This window comes from Heloderma suspectum, chromosome 7 (assembly GCF_057233095.1).
Source record: "Heloderma suspectum isolate Gila_16-S chromosome 7, 16-S_ref, whole genome shotgun sequence".
Lineage (NCBI taxonomy): Eukaryota > Metazoa > Chordata > Lepidosauria > Squamata > Helodermatidae > Heloderma > Heloderma suspectum.
The window spans coordinates 18,445,246-18,457,456 of NC_139464.1; the positions used below are offsets into that span (position 1 = coordinate 18,445,246).

The 12,211-nt window shown below is 40.4% G+C and overlaps 1 protein-coding gene across 18 annotated transcripts in view; it reads right to left on the reverse strand.

Annotated features, from left to right (window-relative positions):
• Window positions 1-5,016: 5,016 nt before the first annotated feature.
• The window catches only part of PLEKHA5 (pleckstrin homology domain containing A5), a 267,495-nt gene continuing 260,300 nt past the window's right edge, over window positions 5,017-12,211 (reverse strand). For all 18 annotated transcript variants that reach the window (XM_084809202.1, XM_084809207.1, XM_084809201.1 and 15 more), the window contains 4 exons: window positions 11,796-11,954; window positions 11,130-11,245; window positions 8,645-8,793; window positions 5,017-5,890 (listed from right to left, as the gene is read on the reverse strand). In XM_084809202.1, the coding sequence (XP_084665328.1) occupies window positions 5,856-5,890; window positions 8,645-8,793; window positions 11,130-11,245; window positions 11,796-11,954 (459 nt within the window). In that variant the 3' untranslated portion in view covers window positions 5,017-5,855. The remainder of the gene's footprint in view (window positions 5,891-8,644; window positions 8,794-11,129; window positions 11,246-11,795; window positions 11,955-12,211) is intronic.

Sequence of the window (12,211 nt, forward strand, 5' to 3'; positions counted from 1 at the left end):
AAATGGAAATACTTCTAAAAACTGTAAATGGCAAGCGTCATTTAAAGAGGCATTCCATTCTGGGTGAGAAAATGAATACAGGGCAAGCCTGCTGTGTATCACCTAAAAACAAAGTATGATTTATTCAGATTTAATCAAATGTACTAACCATCAACTAAGATTTCTTTAATGGGGTGATAACCCTAGAAAATAAGTCTCGTCTGTGTTACCTTATTGCCATGCTCACAAGTCTTCGTTTGATCTAGGGTGCCACCAAGGGGTTAGCAGCTCAGCCACCTGTGGACTAAATAATGCTCAAATTCAAGAACTTACCACTTATTAGTTAGAAAACACTATGTGCAGTTTTGTGTTTCCTGTAAATAAAGCAACATTATGGAGTAGAATAATCCCAGTGCACATATGGAACAATTTTTTTTTAAGGGGTAGGCTTGCCTACATGGGGGGTATGAAAGAAACATGTTTGCTAGTCTTCTCAGAACAATGGCTCCAGAAGGAAGGAGATGTAATTGATTTTGAAGGGCATGAACATCTGTAGAGCGTGTGTCTTGCTATCCCAGTGGGTCACTCATTTGGAAAAGAATACCCCCTTCTTGTGTGTATGACATGCAGAAACCAATAATGCAGTCAACCACTTACTTTAAGGGCACCGTATGCTTGGCATTCGCAGATGGAGAAATTTCACAAGTCAGGTGTTTTAAGCTTTTTCTTGTTCTTGAAAGCATAACTCAACAATCATTAAGTATGTCCAAGAATACATGAAGAAGTTTTAACAAGGCAAAACGAAAGGAGATAACCGCTTATGTGAAGAAAAAGAAGGAAGGGCTAGCTATTTTTCATCATATAACACTGCAAATTGTGGAAGGCAGCATCGATATGGGACTAAGAACACCACACTGCTAGAAACCAGGATAGTTGCAGCTCATGAACCATGCTGAAACCATGGCAGTGGCCTTTCAAAAAATAAAAATGATTGGTACACTCAATTCATTCAAGTTACTCTTCTCTAAATTGATGACATATATCCAGAACTACCACCAAGATCCACCCTCTCAGGATTCTTCCTAAGTTTTTTTTTTTTGGTATTTTTGCAAACCCTGTTCATACCTCCCTTCATGCATAGATGGTGCTATTTTGGCTACATAAGTACCAGGATTTGGAGAATTTAGATACTTTGAATTTTGTTTCTGTCTTCCAAAGTATTAGCTATCCAGCCCAATTTTGTGTCATCTGCAAATTTGATCAGCATTCCCTGCACCTCCTCCTCCAAGTCATTAATAAAAAGGTTGAAGAGCACTGGGCCCAGGACTGAGCCCCGAGGTACCCCACTTGTTACCTCTCCCGTTTGAGAAGATCCCATTGATAGGAACTCTTTTGAGTCCTATTCTGTAGCCAACTGTGGATCCATCTGATAATTGTTTCATGTAGCCCACTTTTAGCTAGTTTGCTCATCAGGATATCATGGGGCGCTTTGTCAAAAGCTTTTCTGAAGTTGAGGTATATGATGTCCACAGCATTCCCACAGTCCACAAGGGAGGTGACCTGATCAAAAATGAGATGAGATTCGTCTGGCAGGATTTGTTCTTGACAAATCCATGTTGGCTTCGAGTATTGAAAACTGCATTGTTTTCAAGGTGCTTCCAAATGGATTGCTTTATCATCTGCTCCAGAATTTTCCCAGGGATTGATGTCAGACTGACTGGTCTGTAGTTCCCAGGTTCCTCCTTTTTAAAGATAGGGACAACATTAGCCCTCCTCCAGTCATCTGGGACTTCACCTGTCCTCCATGATTGCTCAAAGATAATAGACAGTGGTTCTGAGAGTTCTTCTGCCAGTTCCTTTATTACTCTAGGTTGCAGTTCATCTGGCCCTGGAGATGTGAACTCATTCAAAGTGTTCCTTGACCATATGCCTATCAATCACAAGCTGCAATCCTGCCCCTTCAGCTTGTACTTTGCCTTTGCCAGGGGGGTCATAGACCCTCTTTTGGGAGAAGACTGAGCCAGAATAGGAATTGAGCACTTCTGCCTTTTCTTTGTCCTCTGTTATAATTTTGCTATCCTCATTGAATAGTTGAACCACCATTTCTTTCCTCTGTCTTTTACTATGCACATATGTGAGGAAAGCCTTTTTTGTTGCTTTTAGCGTCTCTCGCTAATCTCAGCTCATTCTCAGCTTTAGCCTTCCAGATGCCATCCCTGCAATTCTGTGCTACCTGCCCATACTCTTCCTTTGTACCTTGGCCTTCCTTTCACTTCCTAGATGTGTACTTTTTTGTTTTCAGGTCAGCTTTTGGTGAAGCTCCATTGGCTTCTTCTGTTGTATTCCACCCTTTTTTCTTGTTGGAATGGTTTGTAACTGTGCCTTTACAATTTCCTTTTTAACAACTCCCACCCATCTTGGACTCCTTTTCTCATTAGAGTTGCCTGCCATGGGTCCTTACTTATAATTGTTCTGAGTTTATTAAAATCGGCTTTCCTAAAATCCAGGGTACGTATTTGGCTGCACTCAGCTTTTGTTTCCCTTAGAACCAAGAACTCAAGTACAACATGGTCGCTTTCCCCCAGAGTTCCTGTAACTGCTACTTTATCCACTAAGTCATCTCTGTTGGTTAGGATCAAGTCAAGGATAGCCGATCCTCTGGTTCCTTCTCCCACTTTCTGTGGGAGGAAGTTATCAGCAACACAAGTTAGAAATTTCTTGGAGGGCCCATGTTTTGCAGAATTTGTCACCCAACAGACATCAGGGAAATTGAAGTCCCCCATTACTACTACGTCATGCTTACTTGCAACATTGGCAATTTGCTTTTCAAAAGTTTCATCCTCATCTTCTCCTTTATTGGGTGGTCGGTAGTAGACTCTGAATTAATGACACTTAAAAAACACTACATAGTATTATTGACGTACCAAGGCTAGATCTACACTACTGCTTTATAGCAGTATTGAACTGCACTGATACACACTGGGGCACATTACACATCTGATACGCCACTTTTGTAGTGTTACTTCCTGCTTTTCATTCCACATTATCTAAAATACCACAACAAATGTCACGGTGTGTCCTACAAAGCATAAATGCGCAAGAGGGCTATAGCGTTACCATAACGGGATCGTAACGTTATGACACAAGGTGTAGATCTGGCCCTATTGTCTTTCAGCTTCACTACGCTATTAAGACTATATTATTGTTTATAACACACCTAAAATGGCTAGCCAGTATAGAAAAGTTTAAACACAGAGGTCCTGTACACAGGCTTATAATCTAATAGACACAGTACAAAAAAGAATGAGTATGGAACAGGAAAATAACCAAATTCAGGTAGCAATTCTTACATAAAACGCCCAGGTGGAATGGTCACTAAGGGATACCATTCTGGGGGAGAACTCCCAATGACAGCTGGCCCCAACTGAACTGATAAGTGTGTGCCTTGCTACAGCCAGGTGGAATAGCTGCTAATGGAGACAGTTCTGGGAGGGGAGAAGCCAATGAAGGTTCTGATTAGAATAATTTAATTATCATTTCAATTTACAAATTATTCCTTTTTAGTATTTACTTCAACATGGAAGATATTGAGGGCAACAATCCAGCGAAATGGGATACTGAAAGCATTTGCTTAAAAGTGCTTAGCATTTTGTATGGTGCTCTGAGGTTTGAGTATGATATATTCAGCAATTTTGAGAATTAGGATAAATTAGAAATGGAGTATGCATTTGATTTTCAGTTTTCCTGGCTTATTTCAAGATAATTTCATTTAACCAGTCTGGTTCACAATTAAAATTGGACATATTTCATGCAGAGGCCAGAAGAATCCAGAGCAGTGAAATATGGATTATTAGAGTGAAGTGAAATACAGAACAGAATGGCTACTCCCACACAGCTTTGTCTTGTTCAGGCAGAACATGATTTTCAGACAGATGCTCACTCAACGTATGTAAAGCTCTCTCCTCCACAATGCATTAAAAAGGCGAAGTGACGATTCTACCCTGTTTTAATATGTATCCCATCCTCCAAAGAGCTTGGGGTAGTGTACATGCCTCCTCCCATGTTATCCTTACAACACAAGGGGCAGTTGGCAATTCCCCTACAAAGGTTCTTTCCCACTAGCCTTTGATCCAGCATTTAGAGTCTTTTCCCTTTGACCAAAGACTTGACATTCCTTGAACCTCTGACAACCTCATTTGATACTTGCTGTGCTTTGTTGCCCTGAAGATATTAAACTCTGGAAATAAGCAGTGCAAACTTATGCATGTTTAGACAGAAAAAGTCCTACAATTCCCAGCATCCCCCAGCCAGCCATGCTGACTATGGCATGCTGGGAGTTGTAGGCTTTTTTTTTTTTTCCTGTCTAAGCATGCATAGGATTGTGCCTTAAACCTCCTTTTCTGTTTGACTCTGTATTCTGATGTGCCCAAAACTGCTTCTGTAAAGACATTGTCCGATCCTTCTTAAAGGTATAACTTGGAAAGTAAATCAGACAATAACATCTCCCGTGAGCTAACATTGACTGTACTCAAACCTTTTTACAGAAAGGTCAACATTTACAGTTCTAATCCATGTAAGAATGTGAAAACAGAAGAGTCAGAATGTCATGTGTACCATAGACTGTTAATCTGACAAAAACTGATCTTCAGAATGTGGTGTGAAATGAAGGCACATCACAATTAAGTGAGCTATTTAACCGTCACCCACAAACCTGTAGCAATCTCCAAATGATCCAGCTTAACCACAAGGCCATTCTTTTGCTTTTAGACATGGATACTGTCACAAAGCGGAAGGGGGAGGAAGGAGCACAGGGGGAAGCTTCATGGTTCAACTGGATCCTTATCTCTTGTTAATGAGTCCAGAGCAAACACGATCTTCTGATTGTCTTATCAGTCGAAAGTGGACTGGAATTGAACCTTATTCTGCCTTCTCACTTGAGCTTTATGAGATCATCCTCATCCAGTTCCAATTCCCATTAAGACGTTCTTTGTCCCAGTCAAGACTTTCCTTGCTGGAGGAAATAACAATGACACAGTTGCTTAAGAACATCAACATTTATTTATAACATGATATAAAAGAAATGAGATATGAACATTTGCATTTGAACAATAGTAAGTGGGTTCTTATACTCATTGTATAATATATACACAATGAACATAATTACATTTGTACACAAACCTAACTGGGAACTGAATACTTGCTTATTGCTGTACACACCCTACTCCAACAGAGGAAGAGCCCAGTACCTCAAGATCCCTATCCCTTCATTTTTTTTAAAAAAAGCAAAAACGTAAACACTAACATTCATGTATATGCTGAGGACAGTATGGCAGTAACTGACATTGCAACTTGACTGAGAAATAATTACAGAGCAGAAATAGGGCACACCTTAACCCAGCAAAAATTTAAAAAATGGCACATTTTAAATAGAGAATAAAACATTTACAAATCAAAAGGTGAAAACAATACATGATCCATTTTTAAAAGCAGAAATGAGGTTTAAATGGTGATCTGTAAAAGTAACCAATGAAGAAGGCTAAAAAGGAAGCAAACTTAATTGAATTCGTAATTAAAAACCTTACACCAGAGAAAACCCACTAGTGAAGGTTCCGATTGTAGGCTGCGCATTAAAAAATATCTCTTAGTTATGTGGATGGAATTCACAGCAGCAACAGCAGCAGGCTGGTGTCAGAAGAACAATCTCCAAGTTGTTGAGGGTACCATGGGGGGTATTTAAAGCTCTCTTGGAATAAACATTTTCCATGAAGTGATAAAAACGATGCTCTATGGTCAAAAGCATCAGAACTATGAATTTCATAGATTTCATAAAATTGACTGTACAATATCTTCTTATTTTCATAGGTCCATTTTGTTAATCAGCCATGAATCGTTTCAGCAGAAGCTGGGAGAGCTGAAAAAGGTAAAATTGAGATTTCTGTTTATTCCAAGCAAGCCACTGGAAGAGAAACATCCTTCTTTATAACAGGACAGAGATAACAACATGAACCACCTGCAGGCTCTGATTATCCAGATGGAGTTGGGTAAGCAGTGAGGGATGCTGGGGAAAAGGAGGGGCAAGTTAGCTATGGGAAAAACAGAATAGGAAAAGAGGCATCTATTTGACAAACTGTATTTTAAAGTATCACTGAAAATGGTGATAAAAACACACCCAAAGTTTAGAGATTTCAAACCAAATCATGTAGTCAAGCTACGAGTCATTTCAAGAGGACAGCAATCACTCTAAAGAAAGGCAGTTCCCAGAAAATAATGAGAAAAAAGGGAGTTGCCACACTCATGGGAAGTGGGGACACTGATTTTCCATCTTCTGGGTTCAGGGATGAAGTCCTGAATTCTCTGTGAAACAAGAAAGTGTGTTGGGTTTGCTGCTGTCTCAGGCCTACTTCTCTCTGGGGTGCCAAACCTGTGTTGGCGTTGTACCATGTCAGACTGCAGATGGTGGCTCACCTGATGGAACGGCCCTCTACACAACACAGCCCCCCCCCCCCATCTTCCTATACATCAAACACTAGCATGTCAGGGAGAAAGCTAGGCTAGGGATTTATTGATTGATTTAGTATAGAGGAAAATTTGACCCTGTGAGTTCACACCCGTTGTCTGAAGTAAACATAACACAAGAGCAGCCCCAATGGATTAGATCCAAGGTCCATCCAATTCAGCATCTTATTTCTCAGTGGTCTGTCACTGTCAGAATTACCCTCCATGAATTTATCTAATTTCCTTTTAAAGCCACATCTACCACAACTTGTGGCAGTGAATTCCATAAATTAATGATGGGTTGTGGGAAGTGCCCTGTCATCTGGCAAGAATCTACCACCAATCAGTTTCATTGGGTGACCCCCCAAGTTCTGGTATCATGGGAGGAGGAGAACAATTCTATTGACTTCCTCCACACCTCGCAATATTTTTTATAAAACGTTATCCTGTCTCTCTGCCCCTCCCATGGTCTTTTTCTCTTTAAATAGTCCCAAACACTTCAGCTTTTCTTGCAAGGAAGGCACATCAACCTTTTGCTCACTTTGGCTACATTTTTCTGTTCCTTTTCCAATTCAACAATATCCTTTTTGAGATGGGATGACCAGAACACAGTATCCCAAATTCAGCCACACCATAAATTTGTATAAAAGCATTGCAATATTGACAGTTTTATTTTCAGTCCCTTTCCTAACAAATCCCTGCTGCACACTGAGTGGCAGCCACGAATGTGGCTACTTCACTGCTCAACCCTGACTCCAGATCATGAATAGCACTTGTCCCAGTGATGTCCTACTACAGCTTTCCCCAACCTGGTGCCCTCCAATTCTGAGGGCTGATGGGAGTTGAAGTCCAAAGCCTCAGGACGGCACAAGGTTGGGGAAGGCTGCCCTATTACTTACTTCCCTCCAGTGCAAAAATTGTCCGCTTACTCCTACATTCTCTTTACTGTTGTTTAATCTTGCTTTACTGTGGTGGAACAGTTCAGTGCACCTCAAAAAACAGCATATTCATGCCTCACACAAGGATCACTTGAACAGAAAGTTTGAGCAATCTTTGTCCCAGACCTGGACTGGAGCACACCTGGATATATTTGAAAGACCTTCTTCTAGTGCTACTAGAAGTATAAACTCTCTTCGACAGAAATTCTTTTTTAATATCCGACTTCTCAGTTTCTTTAGCAAAATTCTATGAAAGCCATAAATCATTCTTTAAGGTTTCCATAATTATTTCATATAGGAGTTTACAACAGCTAACGCATTTTAAGTACTGAAACTCTTAGATTAAGGCTCCTTGTATTATACAGTATTCTACCAATATTGGACCATACTGGACTAGCCAACCAATTTTTGCAGTGGCTATTGGATCAACATTAACCACAGACACAGGCATGACTCCAGAAAGTCTGGACATGTTTACTGAAGGTGGGGTGGGGGAGATAAGAATGCCCAGGACAGACACATGCGGCATTTCCTGCATCCAAACAATAATAACATAGGACAAGAGCAGGCTTTCTTGACCTGGGTCCCTCCAGACATTGTTGCCTACAACTCCCATCAACTCTGAACATTAGCCATGCTGGCTGGGGATGATGGGAACTGCAGGCAACACCTGGAGGGACCTAGGCTGGAGAAGGCTGGACTAGAGATAGGTAGCTCAGTGGTTGAGCACATGCTTTCAGTGCAGAAGGTCTCATGTTCACTCCCCGGCACCTCCAGTTAAAAGGAACAGGCAGTAGGTGATGGGAAAAGACCTGGATAGCTGCTGCTGGTCAGAATAATATTTTGAGACAGATGGACAAATTGCAGGTCCTAATATAAGAGAGCTTCCTTTGTTACCCCAAGGGCACCCCGACATTCCAAATTATTTACTTGGACAACATTGAACGGTTATTTTAGATGTTGGAAGTAGCACCCAAGCACCCCTTTTGGGCTTTGCACTAGGCCTCTGCAGAGGTCTCTAATTAAAGTGCTGGTGCATGCTTATGACATCACTGATCTCTGCCAGAAGCCTCTGAGGGCTGACTTTGCTTTCAATCAGGATGTTTATTTATTTTAAATATAATGTTCAAAATGTTTATTTTAAATATTTACTTTAAATTTTTATTTAGAAGCATAACTGCAGGACATGCTGCCATGGCACGTTTTGACAGCTGACGTATACTCAATCAAACCTGCTGCTGTTGAATTTCCTCTTGAAGTGTGTGCTGGCATCTCAAAGGAAGAAATGGTATCCTCCTGCAGCTCTTGAATGCTGGTTTCTTCACTCTCTTCTGTGCTGCTTTCAGGTTTGTGGTTTACAACTGGGGCCTCATTCTTTAGGCTGCGGGGAAAGATCTACATTTAGAGTTTCTAATTAGGTTAACTGATATTGTATACTACTTCAAAAAAGCCTGTAATACAAAAATTCTAACTGTGATGTATATAGGATTATGAGATCATGTAACCCAATCTTGAAATGTACGCTTTTGGGGGAGAAAAGGGGTATTAAACATTGCTTTCTACTTCATGTTTTTACAGTAGAAAGACTTCAGGAGTCCAAATAAATCAGCTGAAGAAGTACTTCCCCTCTTTATCCATCCTGAGCATGATCAAAGCAGAATGCTTAAGAAGAGTTAAAGGAGAAATAATTCATGTTATGTGACCATCGACAGAGGCCTCCAAGTGCCTCCCCCTATGGAAGTAAGGCTGTTGTCTACAGGGGCCAAAGCTTTCTCAAACCCAAATTATGGAATGTCTTTCTGGGGCACATCCATCAAGTGCCCCTGTGTGTATTTGTCCATGCAGGTGGGAAAGGAAGGAGGATGGATGATGAATGAATACTATTAGCGACAGTTTATTTATATTTATTTTGAACATTTGTGCCTTGCCTTTCCACCCTTCTAGGCCCAAAGGGGCTTATAATCACACTAAAACAACAGTGTAACAAAACTCACACACACCTCAAAACAACTACAGCAACAGCCAAAAGTAGTAAATAAATAACAGATGCCACTGGCAAAACTCCAAAGGCTACTGAAGGCTATTTTTGATAAGCACCATGAAGTCAATAATGCAGGCACTTGGGTTTGGCCATTGAGAAAGCTCTCACCCCCGTACACAGCAGTTGTACTTTCTATAGGAGAAAGCACCTGGAGGCCTGTGTCAATCGTCTTAATGGAAAGGCAGTTTCACATGGGAGTAGGCCAGCCTTCCCCAGCCTGGTGCCCTCCAGAGGTTTGGAACTATAACTGTCACCATACCTGGCCACTGGCCATGGTAGCTGGGGTTGATGGTAGCTGATTTATTTTATTTAATATATTTATGAATTGCTTACATTAAAGAAATTCTAAGCAATGTACAAAACTTGAAAAAAATATCTGGAGTTGTAAGTGTGGAGGGTAGCAGGTTGGGGAATACTGGAGTAGATAGTCCCTGAGACATCCCAGTCCCAACCAACTTCCTAGTCATACCTTCTAAATGGTAAGCAACGGCACTATATCTAGTAGGAATGTAGGAACTGTGCAAAATCTGCTCTGTCTGTGTTTCGCAGATTGTCATGTGCCTTTTGTTCCGTTGTCCGTTCATAGATGGATTTGATTTTTAAAAAATAGTTGTGTGGAAAAATACACAAATCATTCCGTAAGAAGGTTCACAACAATTTACATAATTTATCTTAGTACGTAACGTTTACTGTATTGTCCCCCATACCATTCAACTTTTCCCTGCGTATATTGACCAGTCTCAGCAGAAACTTGCGCATTTTCCTACGAATACATATATGTAAATTTTGGGAAAGTAAAAAAAAGAAAATCCGAAAGTCCACAGACTGGGTGTAGCCTGAGCAGGCTGGACTGCAGTGGATTCTGCAGGTCGGATTCTTAGAAATCTGAGCTCATATCTCCAGTATCCGTAATATCTAGTTTTGAGTCTTTAATTATTTGAGCAGCGATTCAGAGGGGCCGCTTGCTCACCAAAGCTTCTCAGGTCTCCCTTTCCTACCTTAGCCTCTTGCATTCCCCCCATCCCCACCTGAAAAGTCACTCCTGGAGTATGATGGAGAAATCACTTCTGTGCAGGAGAAAAATCACCTTCCTTCTAGGAACACACAGAAGTGCTTTGCAGATGTACATGGGCTTGTCTGGATCCTAGCCTTGGCTTTTTACTTACTGGAAATGGAGTGGGTTTGATTGCTTTATTACACCACCATTTTCAAAACAGAGAAGACAATTTCAGAACTTTGCAGATAAGAAATCCTATTTTTTGTACCGGGTAAATGGGCTGTAATAGACTAAGCTACTTTTTAATACATGTGAAACCACTTTAATTCCTCTTCTTGATAAAAAACAAAATATCAAAAAAATAGCTAGTGAGCCAGAAACAAACTGGACAATGTTAAAAGCCAAGTACTTGAAGCCTGTTATATAATGCATTTCAGGTCCCAAAAGCAACTGCTCAAAAACGTATTGAAAGGACACAGTCCATTCTACCATTTCTGCCAGGCACAGCTTAGGAAGTGATAATGAGGAGAGAATTGGTGGTTTCTACGAAGTGGGAGGGGATAGATGTGGGAAAGGTCTGAATCATGCACTAAGTCTGCCAAATCCATTTCAGATTAACTGTTGGTTTTACTGCAAAACCGAAACGTCTGCTAGTGCTAATGAACTAGCTTTACGTTACCTGATTTCAGCATCTTGTGCCTTTTCTCCTTCTTTAAGCTTTTCAGGTGCCTGTTCAGGATTCCCATCCTTTAGCTCTAGCACATCTGAAGACAGTGGGCTTTCACTTTTTGGTAACTGGGAGAGGGTAAAAAATGTAAATCAAAACTGTTAATGGTACTAATAGAAAAGTTTTGTTTGTGAAATCAGTTGTCCTATGTCAGTAACTGAATTCACCATCGCTTAGGTCAGTGCACTTTTCAATCTAGGCTCTAATGAACGAGCCCAGTTAATTTTGGAGAAACCAGAAGAGGCAAGACACCAACATCAAGGAAAAAAGGGGGAGATCTCAATGGTGCAGAAAAATATTTTGTTGGCCCAGCATGTTTCAAAATATATCTCTTCTTAAAGCATTAAAAAGCATACCACTGAGGTATTTTTGTGTGCCCTTGAGATTTCATCCCTTCCCTTTTCAAGTTAATTTTGGTCCATCTGAATTTAGGATTGTCTTTTCAACACCAGCTCATTGATCCAAATCAACCCAAATGAAAATTGTGACTTTTTGAAAGCTTGCTCTCGAACACTAAAATTAAGAAGGTTCAAAAAAGAGTGACGAAATTGTTATCAAGTTCTACAATTAACTAAGCAAGTTATGTGGGTATTTCCTGTACTAAAGAGAAAGCAGTACCTGCGTAATAAAACCAGCATTATGTTCATTTGCATTATTACTTTCTTTCAGCCAAGGTGTGCCTTCTGAACAGTTTTGATGGCTTTCGTCCACCTCATTCACTCTAATGGCATACTCTAATTCCTTGGTAATGCATACAAAATCATCCTTCCTTTGGTTCTGCAGAAAATAGTTTATTTATTGTGAACAAAATAGATAATTGGCAATATCATTATGAAGACAGATACAGGGTATCTAGGAAATGAGTTAACATCCTAGGGGAAAACAATCAAGGAAAATATGAATGATACATGAGAATAGTTTCATGCATGTGGGTGGTTACTACATACCTACAACATGGGAATGTGTAATGACCCAGATTTCTCCTTGTGTCAGACAAATGAGACTTTCCTCAGTATTCATTTCAGCACATCTTA